General features: G+C 46.9%; 1 protein-coding gene across 1 annotated transcript in view; it reads right to left on the reverse strand.

Moving 5' to 3' along the window:
* Window positions 1-19215, reverse strand: part of ATPCL (ATP-citrate synthase) — a 50354-nt gene that overhangs the window by 12370 nt on the left and 18769 nt on the right. The window contains exons 4-8 of the mRNA XM_076183696.1: window positions 5660-5913; window positions 3771-4029; window positions 3433-3645; window positions 3077-3234; window positions 2192-2363 (exon numbers count right to left, since the gene is read on the reverse strand). Coding sequence (XP_076039811.1) covers window positions 2192-2363; window positions 3077-3234; window positions 3433-3645; window positions 3771-4029; window positions 5660-5913 — 1056 coding nt within the window. The remainder of the gene's footprint in view (window positions 1-2191; window positions 2364-3076; window positions 3235-3432; window positions 3646-3770; window positions 4030-5659; window positions 5914-19215) is intronic.

Below are 19215 nucleotides of genomic sequence, written 5' to 3' on the forward strand. Positions count from 1 at the left end.
ACAAACATTAACATAAGGCATAAGTATTCTAATAACTACTGACTTCCTCCCTATATTTTTCATAATATAGGCCTGATTTTAATCAGAAACTGATCAAGGATTAGTCATGCAACAAGTTTTATACCTAACAAGGGCTGAAAGAAAGTAAGAATGCAAAATTGAATCATGGAAAGCTAGGTCATTGACCATAACAAATCAATTGTAACTGGTTTTGGCTAGTTCAAAAATTCACCAAAACTTAATAGAACACCTAAAAGCCTCCCAGAGATAATGAAGTAAAATAGGGATACAACAGGTAGAAAGTTATATACATCTGGAAACTGGTAAAGATGAAACTGGAGGATAGGTGGAAGAAATAAGCCAGTGAGGGATGGGGAGATATATGGAAAAATAAATAAAGTTGTGTGGAGACAATCTGAAATAAAATGCCTATGGGCTAGGTGTAGATTACAAAGTAACTACAATGGTTATGAAGAAATTACAAAATATGACAACATAAGGAATGATATGATCTGTGAAGAGACTAGAGTTCAGTATGGATGACAGTAGATATTTTAAAAGATTAAATAAACAAATATATAAACAAGTAAACCCATACTCAATCAACTAAAACATTTATAAAGCATCTGTATTAAAAAAAATCCTATCAGCCCTACTAAATACTAGCTATATTCTCTGAACAGAAAAGCAAACTTTGTAGCTATATCTTAAAAATATTGCATAAAAAGATTTAACTAAAATGTTAATTCACTACACACTGTCAGACCTTGTTAGAGCATTGTATAAAAAATAAATACAAATGCAAACAAACATGACATGAAAATACTGCAACTACACTCATTACCCTAAAAACATTTCTGTACCCTTTTCAAAGAAGATGAAAATACGTCTCGAAGGTACGATATCTCAGCTGGGGGTCCCTTTAAATAAATATTTTTGAAGTTCAACGTGTTTCACCTATATGCCATTATTGAATTATACATATATATATGCCTCATATGCTCAATAAAAAGTACAACTAGAAATTACACAAAAAAGTATAAGACTAATTTCCATTATAAATATACCTACACAAGTGTGAACCTGTTTTGGTCTGATATGAGTTCATAAAACTATACAACCATACATTTACCTATCTGCAGTATACAGGAAAGGAACTAAACTTGTGAGGCCACCATATCTTTCTCCATTTATCACACCTTCCTGTATTTTTATTTATCTATCTATTTTGTTTTTTTGCTCCATCATCTCATCTAGTCTATTTCATGAATTGAAGGACCGGTACAGAAAATTGTACATACATATACCAATTTTTTCCCCTTTACAAGGGAAGTAGCCAAAGTCAAAGGCATAAATCCACTCCTACCCATTTCATTCCCGACATACTCCACTCCCATTCACCACACTTCCATCCCTCTTTACTTGGCTCCTCCTGGATGATGGGTCATCCCTGCATCTTGCCCACTGCCCTGGGTCAGGAGTGTAGCAAGACACAGCACATCCATAGCAAGGCTGTTTCATTTAATCGGTGACCCCACCTCTCTATCCCCTCATGCAGAAAAAGAGAAGATGGAGAGAAATCCCTTTGGTCTGTATCAAAATATTATTCACACATACTCCCTCAACCCCCCCATCCCCCACCCACTCCCTTCCATGCATCACAGCATTACCCATACACAACCATTCTCCATTCACCCCCATCTTCTGTCTTCTCCCTTCCTTCCTCAACAGACATTTACCTCTTTCCCAATGCCCCTTTTACCCCATCCATCCATCTCATCCTTGGTTGCCCCCTCATGTTCACTCCCTCCACCTCTCCCTTCCACACATGTTTTACTAATATTTCTTTACTCATTCTTTCCATGTGTCCAAACCCTCCAAAACCAACAAGAAAATTTAATTTCTTAACATCCTTCAATCATGCAGCCTTATCTGTTCCTATGATCTGTAGACACTATCCTACTCCCTTCACTGACCAGAATGCTCTGAACATACCACCTCTTTCTCTTCTTTCTTTTAGTAATAGGAGGTCTAATGTGTTTATCCTTTTGTTAGTATTTGTGAACAGCTGATTGAAAAAAAAAAGTGTGAGTCTACATTTCTATATAGTGTGTTGTGTTCATCTGTATATACTATGCGTCATATGTTTTTAACATCTGTTTCATGACCGATTCAGTTATACAAGACTTACCACAGTGTTCTGTCCTCCTGGTAGAAGGAAGTTTGCTGTGTGACTCTCTACAACTGGTTCCTTGGGTATGGGCCGCTTTCCAAGGGCCATGGACACGATGGCAGTCATGTGAGTTTCATTACCGAACACATGGACAGGAATTCCTAATGTTTGTCCAACCTCTCTCATCACCCTGTACATGTATAAAATACAATAATAAGTGCCATTTCACAAGCATTTAAAATAACTTACAAAAGCAAATCCCTGAGAACCCATGATAATGCTGACACTGGCATCAATGCACTGTACATTCACCCCCTCCTCCTTCCAAATAATATAGAACATGAAAAGAAAAAGGAGGGAAAAAGGACAAAGAAAGAGAGAGAGAGAGAGAGAGAGAGAGAGAGAGAGAGAGAGAGAGAGAGAGAGAGAGAGAGAGAGAGAGAGAGAGAGAGAGAGAGAGAGAGAGAGAGAGAGAGAGAGAGAGAGAGAGAGAGAGAGAGAGAGAGAGAGAGAGAGAGAGAGGGAAAGAGGGGAGAGGGAAAGAGGGGAGAGGGAAAGAGGGGAGAGGGAAAGAGGGGAGAGGGAAATAGGAGAGGGAGAGGGAGGAGGAAAGAGGGAGGGAGACAGGGGGTGGGGGGAAGAGAGGTAGAGGGAGAGAGGTAGAGGGAGAGAGGTAGAGGGAGAGAGATAGAGAGGAAGAAATAGAGAGGGAGATAGTGGGAGAGGGAGAGGGAAAGATATGGAAGAGGGAAAGAGAGGGAGAGAAATAGGGAGGGAGAGAAATAGAGAGGGAGAGGGAGTGGGAGAGGGAAGGAGAGAGAGGGAGAGGAAGAACAAGAAAGAGAGGGGGAGAGATATCAAAACAAAATTGAATAAAAACAAAAATCCAATAAAAAATCTCACCTAAGACCTTCTTGATAGTTGGGGCCAGCTCGGCGAACAAAGATGGAAACCTTGCCATTAATCAAGCGAGTCTGGTATTCTTGAAGAGCACGAACAATGCCTTTGAATGTTGCTGCCACATTAGTGAAGTTGGCAATACCTCCTCCAACAATAAGAATCTGTAATACAGGAGTGACACAAATGAAGGCTTCATACAACAAAATTATTTTCACCTATGTCAGTATATTTACCAATTGTCCCATTTATGTTCTAGAAGTCAACCTGGAACGAATAAAAACAAGTTATAGAATGTGAGATTGAGAAGACCTGTAGAGAACAAGAGAAAAAAAATAAGAACAAGAGAAACTATACTAAACCTTTCCATCTGGGTGAATCTCTTTCGTCATGAGTGACAGGATGGTTTTGGCGTACTCGTACGTTTGCTGTTCTGATGGTGCTCCAGAATATTCTCCATAATTGGCCAACTCAGATGCACCTCCCAACTCACAGATAGTGTCTGAGTAAATAACAGAGGCTCCACCACCTGCTACCATGGTCCAGATACGCCCTTTCTCGTTCAAAATCGTTAACTGCAACATTCATGGCATCAATCATCAGTTATCAAGAAACACCAACTATTTCAATGTTAATATCCACAGATGATGATTTTGGCAAAAACAACTAATTTGATGAATATATGGAAAAAAAATTATACCTTGAGTGAAGCACCACTTTTAGAATCCAAATCTGCAATGTAAGCTTCTTCAGAAAGAGCATCTCTGCCAAAAGGTGGTGGGTAATCAATATCTCCCCATTTGGCTTTGCACACAAATTCTGCAGTGGCATCAAGCTTGGCAGCCAGGTCCAGTATGTAAATATTGTCAGCAGTGATGACTAGAGGGTTGACTTCCAAATACGTGAAATAGAGATCCACATACTGCTTGTACAGCCCTTCAATAAAAACAGCTGTCTTCCTGCAAATAAATTACATTTTTGAGACTACCTACAGACAAGCCCAGTATTAGTAAAAACACTTATAATAAAAATATCCTTTATATGACTGCTAACATCTGAAATAAATTAAATTACTATCTATATACCTAGCCAAGTCAAAGTCACATACCTACTCCCACCCTTTCTATTCCCATCCACCATCCTTTCCCCCAACTCATCTTGGCTCCTCCTGGATGATGGGTCATCCCTGTATCTTGCCCACTGCCCTGGAAGGGCCAGAGGCAATGTAGCACAACAAAGTACATCCACAACAAAGCTGCTTCACTTAATTGGCGACCCCCCTCTTTGTCCCCTCATGCTAAAAAAGAGAAGGGGAGAAATCCCTTTGGGCTGTGTCAAAATATCATTCTGACATAAACATCCCCTACCCCTCCCATCCCTCCTTTCATAACAGTATCATCTACACACAGTCAGTCTCCACTCATCCCCATCTCCTGCCTTCTCCCTTCCTTGCTCAACAGACGTTCCCCTCTTGCTCAACACCCCTTTCACTCCATCCATCCATCTCATCCTTGGTCATCTCTTCAAGTTCACTTCCTCCACCTCTCCCTTTTGCACCTCTTTTACTAATTGTTCATCACTCATTCTTTCTATGTATCAAAACAATCCCAATAATTAATCTTCCATCAACTCTGTCATTTCCTTTTCCACTTTTGCTCTCCTCCTCACCTCATTCTCACTCTATCCCACCACCTACCATACTTCTCAGACATTTCATCTCAAACACATTTAAACTTTTCTTCTGTCTTTCTTAAATTACAAGTCTTTGCCCCCATACAAAGGTATCAGCACAATCACCCATTCATACAATCTTTGCATCCATTCCCAGATACCTATTTCTCATAACTTTTTAATCCCCCAAGGCATTTGCTTCTTTCAATCTGTAATTTACCTCCACATCCACTCCTCACTTTCCTGCCACATGTGACCTCAAACACCTACAACTATCCACTTCCTCCAGCCTCTCTCCTTTTAGACTTACTCTCAACTCTCTGCCATTCTCTTCCCTTGTATATCTCATCACTTTACTTTTACCCACATTTACCTCCAAATTTCTCCTATCCCATACTTTCCTAAACTCTATCACTAACTCCATTAATCCCTCCTCTGACCCTGCCACAAGCAGTGTCATCAGCAAACAACACCTGGCTCACCTCCCACTTTTCTCAATTTTCTATAATGTACTTTCTATGATGTACTTCATTGATCTTGTCCCAGCTGGGGGGGCAGGAGATTCTGTGCAGTCGAGGATACTGACTTGGGCAGTCTCGACTGTTAAGAAACTCCTTTGGGCTCAGGTCCACCACTCCCCCTCTGCAGCATAAAATCACCTGTCCTTAGCCAGAACAACATCCATACAGTCCAGTACTTCACTATCCTGATCCAGGCAGTGGGCAGGAGACAGGGATTACCCTTCATCCACGAGGAGCTAAGATGAGAGGGAGGAAAGGGCAGTGGATGGGAGTGGAATGGGTTGGAGTGGGTGTGTCCCTTAGACTTGGCTACCTCCCTTATAGGGTGGAAGTGGCCCTTGGCATATAGATAAGACTTCACCACACATCCGCAAGAATCTCTCAAGACGTCACGTACTCTTTCTTGGCACCGCTCAGGTGGACGAGCAGTGTCGACTTGATATCCTGGAGTGAGGGGAACGTCTCGATGGGGACCTCCAGCTTGAGGGCCTTGGCGTCCACGTCCCCAATGTCGACACCTCCCTCATGTGTGAAGAGGAGCGTGTCCCCATGGCGGTGTGAGTAGATGCAGACGTAGGCCTCATCCTCCTGCTGGTGGGGCAGGAAGGGCTCGATGATGAAGTGGCGAAGCTTCCCGACGGCACGACCCACCTGTGGGGGACCAACAAGAGATAGTTATTACTTCAACTGTGATTGGAGGACCATCGGCAAGAAACAAATATCGCTCCAACTGTGACTGGAGAACCACCAAGAAACAGATACGACATCCACAACAAACAAAGTCTATTTCTCATATCTCCCACAATAGGTATCATCTTTAGTGACACCCCTATGGACCCGGGAAACGCGGCGTTCTTTTGAGAGTGGAGACTGATATCTGCTCAAAGATGAACGCTGAATACTTGTACACCCAACACTACAGTTTCTAAAGATATTTACCGATGGAACGCAGGTGGCGGATCCAAAACCGAGGGGAGGAGGGGAAGGTGAATCTTTGCCCAATGACAATAGACGTGATAACAATGGACATAGCAGTTAGAAAAAATCATAGATTACAATGACCTAAGTAACAATTTCCTCATTACCGTAAATATCAATGTTGCCATTGTGGGAGATGTTCTGTTATTACTATAATTATCACTGATATTATAATTTCTACCTATTATCATTCATTATCATTATTCACTATCACTGTTATCACTATCCATTATTATTAATCATCATCATTACATGTATCATTTTGGAATGAGACCTTTCAAACAAACTTGACTACGTTACCGCTGCAATCTCACCGGTATTGCCATTGCGATAAGTTTAATGATACATTTATTACAATTTAGTTTTACTGCAAATTTGGACAGATCTTTACTGCGGGGTCTTTTATCAAAATATAATACGCTCCCATTTGCCGTTACCAGAACTGAATCAATCTTAACCATCCCCCATCCCTCTCCGTACAAGGGAAGTACTTTTATCTTCTCTTATCGCTGACACATTCAAACCACTTGTGTTTGACACCTTCGTTGGCACTAGTGGTGGCCCCTTCCGTTCAGGGAGGGCGGGGGAATGATATATCTAATTGTGGCTGACGCTAAATGAGAGCATTCGACTGTACGGCGCCATTCTCGTTCCAAAGTTATTCCTTTTTCTCAATTATCTAATTTTGTTCACAGGAGTGGGAGTTAATTTGATTGTTTTTTTTTTCTAGTTAGTCGTTAATTATTGTTTTTATTGTTGGTCTTTTGTTTCGTTTTTATTTTATTTTATTTTTTCATTTTCCCCTTCTTTTTTCGCGCCTACCAACCGCCAAAAACGTCGTGCGACTTTCACAAGCGCACCGGCCGCCATGGCGTCCACTTTTTAGGCCTCCGTCCCCACGACCGACAAAAACCCCGTCGTTTTCAATAAAAAATAAAAGAAAAACCGGTACCTCATAATAACAGTTATACCAGGTATTGGGTCTAACTTTGAAAGATCGAAGAAAAAGATGTGATATGATTACAGTATTCAGGTCGCTGAATTAAGAAAGACCACATATCTAACGTACATATACCAAAGGCTTTCCCCCCTTACACTGGAGGAAGCCCGATGTGAAGAAATAGTTTTCCATTTAGATACATAAATTATTGGAATAACTAAGGTGATACAGCCTAAGCTCGAACAATACACGAGTTCAAATTTAAATATGATAATTGGAAACTAAGGGTATATTACGTTGGAATTGTACATGAATTTGAGTCTAGGTATAATAGAAAATTAGAAAATAGTAGACGGAACCCAACGAGCGTTGCTCGTTTCCTGTAAACTACAATTAGGTAATACCTGTAGTCATTTATCTTCCTACTAAAATCTGTTTCGGTATAGATTCCACAACTCTGGAAAACAAAAACGCATCAAGAGCTTCTAGCAGTTGCGTTTACATGGAGTCGAACCCCGTTTCTGTTCGACCTTTGAGATCAGAACCGCATTCCTGGCGTATCTCGCTTCCCCCTAACTGTAAATCCCCGCCTACCTTGCTCGCTTCTATATCAACAGTTAAATTCAAACCAAACGAGGTTAAGAAACCTGCATAACTCCGAGATGGAGGGAAAAATCGAGGTAGTTCTTAAAACCCCATCGTTGTAAACAGCGTTTCCTTCAGAAGAATAAAACAGATAAGCGGCATTTACTAAAATAAACGCAATGTCAGTACAATGACATACACCCATGAAGTATTATACTATACATGCACGCGTACATACAAGCCTACACTCGCACACCATGAAGATGTGTGCCTATATAGATACATGTACTATGTACGAGAATTATGTTGCAGTTGTGGTGGGGGTGGGGGGTGATAGAGGGGGGGTCAAAGTGTCGGCGGCGACGACGACGTGCAGGAGCGGATAGGACCTAAAACGTGAGGAGTGGTAGGGAGCGGGAGGGGAGTGGGGAAAGCACAGTAAGTTAGTCAATGGTAAGCGTATTGATGACTAGTGGAGTGTGGTGGTGGTAGTGGTGGTGGTTGGTGATGGTGGTGTAACTAGTGACATATAAATGGTCTGGATTCAACCCGATGGATTGGTACGAGACCGTGATTGGAGCAAATTCGATGACGTAACCAGTGCAGCTGAGGGCACAGTCCCACGTCAACGTCGACTCATTTCCTCGGAGATCAAGCAACGTCTCCCTGTGGCATGGAGCCCCTACAGGAGGACCTGGGCGTGCCGGGAGAAGGGAGGGGGTCCAGGGAGGGCGTGGGCTGGGCGTGCACGGGTGTGCTGGGCGTGGCAGGGTGTGGGGGCGAGGTGAGCGCACGGGGAGAGGGGAATCAATACTGAAGCAGCCAGGGCCAGACGAGGAACTCCCCGGCCGGGGTCGATCCGGACCCGAAGGAACTAGTTCCTGTGTTCAAAAACATCACAGGAAGAAACACAAACATACACACACACAGGGGTCGACGGTGTAGGCATACAGGGGTCGACGGTGTAGGCGTACAGGTGTTGCTGGCGAGGCAGAAGCAGGTGTACGGGACGGGATGCCAACACCTGCACCCATTCTGACGCTTTCACTGGCACTTGCGACTTAAACATTTGTTCCGACTGTCGCCAGAGGATTTTATTCAGCTGAAGAGAGAAGGCAGCTAATCGAGTCAAAACCACCTCCATTAACCTTTTCACGGTTAGTCAAAACAAACATTTCTTCTGTCTGCCGCCAACTTATTTTAATCAACATAGGGGGACTGCCCCACCCTCCACAAGTGCAGAGAAAGGGTCAGCAAGCCGATGGTCATTGGGGACACGGGGCAAGTAGCACCTGCAGCCTCTGCCTCCATAAAACACAGGTGTCGACAGCGGGCACCTGTTTGTCTGCTTACTGTAGCAACCTATATATCGACCTCCACTCGTTCAATAAATGGTTGCACGCTGTCGGGGATTCCCAAACAACATCTACGCTAAAAGGAACACAGGTCAAGTAGTATAGCCTACGCCATCAACCTGGACCACAGGCAGTCTGCCTGTACAATATTAATAAATGAATAATAATAATAAAAAAAATAACAGAGGAGGGGAGAGCAGGCACCTCAAGGAAGACGACGTTGTGGAGACGAGAAATAATAAAGATGTAGGTACGGAGGCTGCGTCGTCTCCCCGGGGATAGGCCGACGGACCTGCAGTGGACCCTCACGGACGAATAGAAGCGGGGAAGGAAAGATGGGGGAAGGGAGGGAGGAAGGGCGGGAGGGAGGGACGGAGGAAAGGAGGGAGGGTGGAAGGAAGGAAGGGTGGAAGGAAAGGAAGGAAGGGAAGGTGGAAGGAAGGTGGGTGGAAGGAAGGTGGGTGGAAGGAAGGTGGGTGGAAGGAAGGAAAGGAGGGAGGAAGGAAAGGTGGAAGGAAGGAAAGGAGGGAGGAAGGAAGGGGGTGAGGGAGAGGGAAGGGAACGTGAGGGAGAGGGAATGGAAGAGGAAAAGGGAAAAAGAGTTGATAAAAGGGTGGTAGGAGGATCCTTCGCGGGAGAACACGACCCTCTCACCACCCGTCTACCACCACCACCACCACCACCTCGGGGTTCTGGGGTGCAAGCGCCACGCCTTGAGGCACTTATGGCCACCACCCACGTCCCGAGAGGGAGGGAGGGAGGAGGAGGAGGAGGAGGAGGGGGGTGCCTTGGGGCGAGCCAGTTCGATGGGGACTGAGGTCTGGAAAGCACCAGAAGCCCAACAGTGTGTGCATGGCGGTAATGGTGGTGGGGGGGGTGGGGGAGTTGCGAAGGGGGACGAGGAGATGAGGTGGGGAGGGATGAGGAGATGAGGTGGTGAAGGAGGAGATGAGGTGGGGAGGGATGAGGAGATGAGGTGGGGAAGGAGGAGATGAGGTGGAGAGGAAGGAGATGAGGTGGAGAGGGAGGAGATGAGGTGGAGAGGGAGGAGATGAGGTGGAGAGGGAGGAGATGAGGAAGGGAAGGAGGAGATGAGGAAGGGAGGGAAAAGATGAGGTGGAGAGGGAGGAGATGAGGAAGGAAGGGTAGAGATGAGGTGGAGAGGGAGGAGATGAGGTGGGGACGGACGAGATGAGGTAGAGAGAGAGATGAGGTGAAGAAGAAGGAGAAGGAGATGAGGAGGGGAGGGAGAAGGGGATGAGGAGGGGAGGAAAGAGGAGATGAGGTGGGAAAGGAGGCGAGGAAAGGAAAGGAGAGGTGGGCAGGGAAGAGACAGGAGAAGACAACGACGACGAAGATGAGGACAACAACGACGACGAAATGAGGACAACGACGACGACGACGATGAGGACAACGACGACGACGAAGATGAGGACAACGACGACGACGAAGATGAGGACAACGACGACGACGAAGATGAGGACAACGACGACGACGAAGATGAGGACAACGACGACGACGAAGATGAGGACAACGACGACGACGAAGATGAGGACAACGACGACGACGAAGATGAGGACAACGACGACGACGAAGATGAGGACAACGACGACGACGAAGATGAGGACAACGACGACGACGTACACCACTACGACTATCTGGGTACGTACCATCGATCCACTGCCGGATGCGGATCTCCACGTGATTACGTGACAGGACACCCCCCACCCCCACCCCGACACAGCCCCTCCCCCTCCCATCGACCCAACAAGAACCCCCTCTTCCCCCCCCGAACCCCCAGGACCCTCTCTTCTCCTCCTTCACCTGCACACGGCTCCAGAGGGGTACCCTCGACAAAAGCCGCAGCGCCGAGCTCAGGTCGTATCTCGTCACGTCAAGTTATGTCAGTCACGTTTCCTTTGGGTACAAAGCATAGGTCATTGATGGCGATGGGCCGAGCAAGAGACTTGCTTTGTTTCGTCGTCGTCGTCGTCGTCGGATGATGATGATGATGATGATGATGATGATGATGATGATGATGATGATGATGATGATGATGATGATGATGATGATGATGATGATGATGATGATGATGATGATGATGATGATGATGATGATGATGATGATGATGATGATGATGATGGTGGTGGTGGTGGTGGTGGGATGGTGGTAATGATGATGATGGTGATGGTAATGATGATGATGATGTATTAAATGATTCACATGCAGAGTGTGTGTCGTCACTGAATTTGCTTTGTACACAGGATGTTATATATACTTTGGGTAATCGTAAGTTTACGATATTCGTACGCTTACGATAATCATATTTAGTCTATCCGCGTGCACAAACACACACACACACGCGCGCGCGCACGCATGCACACACACACATGTACACACACACACACGCATGTAAGCATGTACACACACGCACGCACGCAGACCACATAAAACATACTAACATTGTTTTTTGTAATCCTTTTATGACCCTCGGGATCTTAAAACGCAGAGAAAAAGAGAGAGAGAAAAAAATGCGTTAGCTGAAGCGAACCGCGAGGCCGGGCTGCAAATATCACCTTCACTTTCTCCTCCTCCCCTTCACCTTCACCTCCTTCACTTCCTCCTCCTCCTCCTTCACCTTCACTTCCTTCCCCTCCCCTTCACCTTCACTTCCTCCTCCTCTTCCTTCACCTTCACTTCCTCCTCCTACTCCTCTTCACCTTCACCACCTCCTCCTCCCCCTCACCTCCACTTCCTCCTGCACCTCCTTCACTTCCTCCTCCTCCCCTCCTCCTTCACTTCCTCCTCCTCCTTCTCCACCTCCACTTCCTCCCCCTCCTCCTTCACCTTCACCCTCTCCACCTCCGCTTCCACATGTGGAACTGGGAGATAAGGTTCGCTGGCCACAGGGAGCACGAAGTGACGACTAAAGTGTTGCCCCGAGTGGCACGAACGGGGAACCCGCAACCCCACAGTAGTTGGCAACGATCCCCAGGTGGACAGGGTACAGCGACCCCCTTTGTGATTAGCGGGGAACCCCCCTTCATTCCGGCCTGTCGCCAAACACATTTTATTCAGCTGAGGGTATATGACCTATTACCGCCTTCCTCGGCCGGATGTCATCTTGTTATACAAATTCTGGCTTCCTCTGGACAGAGACCCGAAACTGACTGTGCTAAGAACGTCCAATATCACAACCTACCGGATCTATTCTTCGATTTTTTTATTTATTTTTTTTTATTTTTTTTTATTTATTTTTTTTTTTTGTCTCTTTTTTTTCTTCAGCCTCGGTTTCTTGTGATGGTCATATGAGTAAACCCAAGGACTTCTTGCCGACTCGCCGGCGACAAAAAGTCGGTCCGGGTTCGGCCGTGCATCCTCTCGGCAGCCGCCGTGCACGACCACAAATGACCATCCGTGGTCAACTTAAAAAGCTTTATTCTGGCTAACGCCGAAGGATTTAATTTAATTTAGAGGAGCCTGACGGAGGGTTAAGCACCACCAGGTACCAGGCTGACATCCCCAGCCGTCAGCAAAAGCACACATTGACTAGTCACTACTTATGCTGGCTGCTAGTCATTGCTACTCTCCCTCCCGGCCTTATGTATCTCGCCTCCACCACCTGCACGACCTCTGGGGGCGCGATACTGTACCCCCCCCCCCCAAGACCAAGGACAGAAGCGCCGGTAAGGCTGACGGGACGCCAGGCCAAAAACGCATACCTGCATGTGGCTGGGCCAATCGGGCTGGCAGATCAAGGTCAGGTGCGTTGGGGGGTGGGGGGTGGGGGCTAACAATACTTTTTGCTCCCATTCTAGAAGACGGGGAGGAAATACGAACAAAATGGGGGGGGAGGGAGGCGATTCCCCTCGTTCCTCCTCACCAAGGCTCGTTTCACACGTATCGACTTTTCGCCGCGCGCCGTCCACGACACGACGTCGTGCTTTCAAGTAGCCATTGGTGTCTATGGACGCCTTCACACGTGGCCGTGGTCATCACGTGTGACAGCATCCATAGACACCCATGGTTATCTGAGAGAGAAAAGACGTCGTGTCGTGGACGACGAAAAGTCGACCCGTATGAAACGAGCAAGTCGCTTTTTACGACACACACGGGAACGCGGTGGCAGTATCCTTCTCCCCCACCACAGGGTGTCTGAGGCCCTTCCCTATTAATATCACCAGCTGCTTGCGTGCTTGTATCTCGCCTACGTGACCCTGCAAGCGTTTTGTGGTGGTTCACGTGCTTGGCTCGTGCCTTCAGGTTCCCGGGTTCGAGTCTGGGTCAGGATGATCTTGTTCCTCCCTCTGGGATGTCTCTAGTGAACCATGCCACGCGTTCACAAAAATAAATAAAATAATAAAATAATAATTCAAATAAATAAATAAATAGTCGGGGTAGGGGGGGGGGCAACGTTCTATCAACTAAAAGAACGTATGCACCCTTCACGAGAACGCTCACAACGCTGCCGTCACAAGGACAAAACGGATCGTAAATATCCGACGAAAAAATATTCGCAGAACCAGAGAGAGAAAAACAAAACAATAACAAAAAACCCGGCAACCGATTCTGTTGGCAAAGAAATATCCGCTATGCAGCATGAGAGCGCGCGCGCGGGTGTGTACAGCGTGGTGGAATCGGTACTACTGCCGTCCCGTGATATAAATCGCAGGCAGTCATCCTGAGCGAGCATCCTAAGCTTTCGTTAAAGTTGTTGTTGTTGATTTGGTCCAAAGAGTCAATGCGATGGCACCGGAGTTAGGATGGAAACAGATCATCCTGCTAGAGGAAACCCTCCTCCACCCCACTTATGTTGTGGTCGTGCCTGTTCGTCTCTGCTTGCTGCTCCCGGAGTTGAACGTGGGCGCTGGGTCGTGTATGGGGCCGCCTGGCAGTGAGTGGACACGAGTGTCACCTACGGCTGCTGCTGCTTCTTGTTGTTGTTGTTGTTGTTTGGTAGTCTGTATTGTTATCTTGTCATATGTCATACGCAATGTCTTGTGCCCAAGTAATTTTTTATTTAGCAGTAATGGATATTTTTTTTTCAACGTAAATTGATAAATATATAAAAAATGAATAAGTAAATAATTGATAATTGTCCAGTCTTTGCAAGAAACTATATCATATATATATATATATATATATATATATATTATATATATATATATATATATATATATATATATATATATATATATATATATATATATATATATATGTATATATATATATATATATATATATATATATAAACACCATCATCGGACTGGCGTTGTTCGAAGACGGACACGACGTCATGCGACCAAACACGACGGACTTTTTCCTTCCGGCCGACAGGCGATAAACACGGACTTTGTCCACATCTTGTCTGTCATCCGCCACAACACTTGGTTTCTCTTCAGTTGTCGACGAGAACAACAACAGTAGGGGAGTTACACACACACACACATTTGACGGCGCAGTGGTAGCGTTCGCAACTGTTGCTACAGCAGTCCGAGTTCGAGCCCCGCCAGGGCTGAAATAGTTTCAGTATCACTGCGCTGCGAGTCGTTACTCCAACTCTCGTGAGCGTGGAGTTGGGTGTGTGTGTGCATGTAAGGTCACAGCATTACCCATAGATCGGTCATATATAAGCTCTGGGCTTTCTCCCGAGGGGGTAATAGCTGTCGATCACGAGTCCAGCACGTGATCCAAAAACCATAGTGAATCACACAGAGAGAGAGTATACGCTAGACTTCCTGAACCGTCCCAAGCCTTTTCTGTATAATTACCTTCTGGCAGGAATAAACCAGTACCCTCTGCCTTTCCTTCCTTCTTGATTACCTATTTATGGTACTGAGTGGGCCTAGGCGGGAATTTTACACATTAAAATTTATTTTATTTTCTTGCTACTATTACTAATATTACTATCATCACCATCACGTCACTAATATTATTATCATGACTATTTTCTCCCTTGCCGCTTCTTGAACTATGCAGATAAAAAACACAATGTCGCCCACTGGCAGAGATACATCTATTCTTGTTCCCTGGTAGGCCACACGGGCGACAATCAAAGCTTGCTTGGTGACCTGTTGCCAAGGTCCCCCCCCCCTCGTCCCCTCCCCCTACCCCCTCACGTCGCGTCGCATCGCGTGGCGCCAAGACTTCGTCTATTGTGCTCGTAAACCCCCCCACCCCCGACCCCTTCTTGGCGCCAAAGACAGACCCTCTGGTTGGCGTCAAGCACGGGCGTATGCAGGAATTTTCGTAAGGTGGGGCAGGAGTTTTGGTAGGGGGGTTCAGGAATTTTCGTGGGAGGGGCAGGAATTTTCGTAGGGGAGGCAGGAATTTCCGTAGGGGGGTAGGAATTATTATAGGGGGTCAGGAATTTTTGTAGGGGCCAGGAATTTTCGTAGATGGACAGGAATTTTCGTAGGGGGACAGGAATTATCATAGTAGAAGAAGGAATTTTTGTAGGAGGGGCAGGAATTTTTGAAGGGGGTCAAAATTAAAGATATACAAATATGGTTAATGGTTTAGGGTTGTATCAAGATGCACACTTCAAATTGACCGCATAAGCATACGTTTACATTATATCTACACGAGTTACATTTTGATTTTCGTCAGTCATACAATGACATTCTGTAGATTTCAACGCAATTATACGTGACGACCGGCAAAGTTTCAAACACAACCCTGGCAATTTCTAGGGCGGGGTGGGGAGTTGGGGGGGGCAGTCCCCAGTTGCCCCCCACTCCGGACATCCCCGACGCCAAGCGATTTTATTAAGCATAAGGAGGCTGAGGGGGAGGAAGGACTGCTTGGAACCCTAACCGGGAGGGCGGGCGGGCGGGGGAGGGGGGTGCTGGATCGACCATGAGCCCGTTTGGGTCCAAGTTCTTCCCCTATGTGAATAAAATAGTTTGGCGTCCGCCAGAACAAAGACTACATCGTTCCGCGTATCGTATCGGAGGGGTTTGGAGAGGGGATATTTTTTTTTAGGGGGGGGGGTGACATGTCACTCCTACGGCCTTTGAGCTCGTGTGTTGGCGGGTGTTTATGGTAGGCACACCTTGCAAGAGATAAAGTGGGGACGGTGTAGCTGGTCAGAGGAACATGGAGGGGGGGGAGGGCAGTGGGGCCGATCGTGTCGGTCACGTCATCTCGCTGACCCCGGTGGTCGAGCGCCGCTCTCGCTCTCTCTCCCTCACAACCTCTCTGTCTCTCCCCTTCTTTTTTTGACTCCCTCTCTTTCTCTCCTCCTTCCCTCTGTCTTTTTCTCTTCCACCTCCCCCTCCCCCCTTTCTCTCCCTCTCTCTTCCTCTCCCAACCTCTCTTCCTCTCCCAACCTCTCTTTCCTTCCCTCTCTCCCCTTCGCTCGTTCCCTCCCCCCCCTCTCTCTCTCACACACACACACACACACACACATACACAAAAACTACAAAAGACGAAGTCGAAACTCATCAGGTAGGAGACACTCGCAAACCACGAACACCCACGATCCCTCCACAGCAAGCAGGCAAGCAAGCAAGCTAGGAAGGAAGGAAGCCACGGCTGTTGCTACTTAGGTGACACGAAATACTCTTGAAGTGATGACGCAACGTGTTAATCTGATAGCAGAAGGCTCGCTATCAGCTGACGCGCCCACTGGGGGGGGGGGTCCCGATCTCCACAACCCGCGTTATCGTTGTCTTTTTAAGAGATCTTACACGAACTCTTCCACCCGTAAGGTTCGTCTCGACCCTTTCTGCTGCCGAATTAAATCGCCTGTCCGAATCCTTTCTTCAGCACTGTCATGTCGGGACATTTTCCAAGGCACACCTGGGCCCATAAGAGGATGTGCAAGTACAGGGGGAGACAGAAGGCCACGACTTGAAGGCAGGAGATAGTGGGGATGATGAAAAGGAGGAAGGGGAGGAGAGGAGCTGGGGGTGGGGGAGGGGGAGAAGGAAGGGGAAGAGGAGGAAGGGGAAGAAGAGGAAGGGGAAGAAGAGGAAGGGGAAGAAGAGGAAGGGGAAGAGGAGGAGGGGGAAGAGGAGGGGGAAGAGGAAGGGAAAGAGGAGGAGGAGGGGTGGGGAGAGGGAGAGGGGGAGGAGGAAGAGGGAGGAGCAGAGAGAGGGGGAGGAGGAAGAAGAGGAGGAGGGGGAGGAAGAAGAGGAGGAGGGGGAGGAGGAGGGGGAGGAAGAAGAGGAGGAGGGGGAGGAAGAAGAGAAGGAGGGGAAGGAGGAAGAGAGGGGAAGGAGGAAGAGAGGGGAAGGAGGAAGAGGAGGGGAGGGGGAGGAGGAAGGGGAGCATGAGAAGGAAGAGGAGAGAGAAGGCACTCCCCCCTTGCCCCGGGTTGTGGGGGGTGTCCATGGGGGCCCTCCCTCCCCGATGCAGGCAATCAATGAGGCAATCGTAAGAAAGTGCCCCCCCCCCACCCCGGGGGCTTCTTGTTGTCTACGGGAGATGGGACGGAGGTAACGAGCGTTTGGCACCGCGGAGGGTGAGGGAGACAGGGGGAGGAGGCCAACTCCGACAATGGGACTCTGGGCCGAGAGCCAAAGACACGATCAAAGTAAGAAAGACTGACGAGGTACCGTCGGGAGGGTCTCCTTCATCAGGAAAAGGGGGGGGGTGGCGGAACCCCCTCAGCGTTATCATCACTTTATGCGTGCAATGAAGGGCGGTGCAAAACAGTACCTGGTGCAACAAAGGGCCCGCAAACTTACAGTCCTTGCAGAGAAGAACTCTTTTAGTTCGAGGTCGAGAAGAAGTGTCAAGAGTCTTGCATCTAACAACCACTTCGATTCCCCCCCCACCCCTCGGCACTCAATTCACTCGGTCACTTTGTCCTTCCCCGGCGCCACGCGGACAAAAGAATCCCATCCTCTTTTATTTCCACCACCACCACTAACACCATCACCACCACCACCATTATCACTACCACTATCATTACCACCATCACTACCACCAGTACCATCATCGTTATAATTTATTGTATTATTATTACTATTGCTATTATTACAGGCATTATTAGTAACAAATACCGTAGTGATGCCAGTAGTTGGGTAGTAGTAGTAGTAGTACAATTATTATCATTACTATCACATTTACACCGTCATTAATTGTGGTTCTACTTTTGTAAATCTATGTCTACACCCGCACCTAAATATGTTCGGATGACAATTTGTTTATGGCGATAAGGAAAGAACGATGCATACCGGAGCAACCCAAGAAGGGAGGAGGAAGAGGAGGGGAGAGGAAGAGGAAGAGGGGGGGAGGGGGAGGAGAGGAGAATGAAGAGGAGGAGGAGGAGGAGGAGGAGAAGGAGGAGGAGGAGGAGGAGGAGGAGGGGGTATTTCAATTATAGGAGGATGACTCGAAGAGGCTCCAATTATATATATCTGTTTTTTTTTTTTTCTGTTACTGATTATTTTCTGCCACGCCAACATTAGCACTGGTGGAGTACTGGCATCTACTCGTACATGGTATGACTGTAGTGAATACATGGACGTATATAAACACACACGAACACATGTTTATGCGTATGTGCAGAGACTTGGAGTGAGGCGAGTTCCACAGCCTCCCGCTTGAGGAAAAAGAGAAGGAATGGGCTTAAACGACTCTTGGCGGAGCGCGCTACAGAGAACGACCGAAGTCGCTTTGTTTCCCACCGAGATCACCCTTTTTCACACAGTTTTCTTGAAACCCACACTCTATGTAATAAATTAAATCTTTTATATTTTCAGCGACGTTGTACTGACGCGGTCATTCGCTGCGTAGTTTAGCTGAAGGGATCATTACACTAGGCAGCTTCCACGGGCATCACCGGTGCATATTTTTCAAATCTCGTTTGGGTAAAACTACTTCGGTTACAATATTTTATTTTTCAAATCTCCAAATATCAAATTTCCGTCATATACAGCAAAAGTGAATGATAAAGTATGAGATTGTAAGCCTAGACGAATTTCAGGAATACTTCCGCGGCGTTCTTACAGAAGTCTAGAAGCCTTTTTCTAGACATTTAAATGGAGGTTGGAGGTAGGATGTGGGAGGAAAACATTCCCGGAGCGTCAACCTCTTCACTTGTCGCCAGGGCGAGCCTGCGGCTGCGGCTGCGGTCCAGAAGGA

This window comes from Oratosquilla oratoria, chromosome 4 (genome assembly GCF_046742065.1).
Source record: "Oratosquilla oratoria isolate Oo_2021 chromosome 4, ASM4674206v1, whole genome shotgun sequence".
Lineage (NCBI taxonomy): Eukaryota > Metazoa > Arthropoda > Malacostraca > Stomatopoda > Squillidae > Oratosquilla > Oratosquilla oratoria.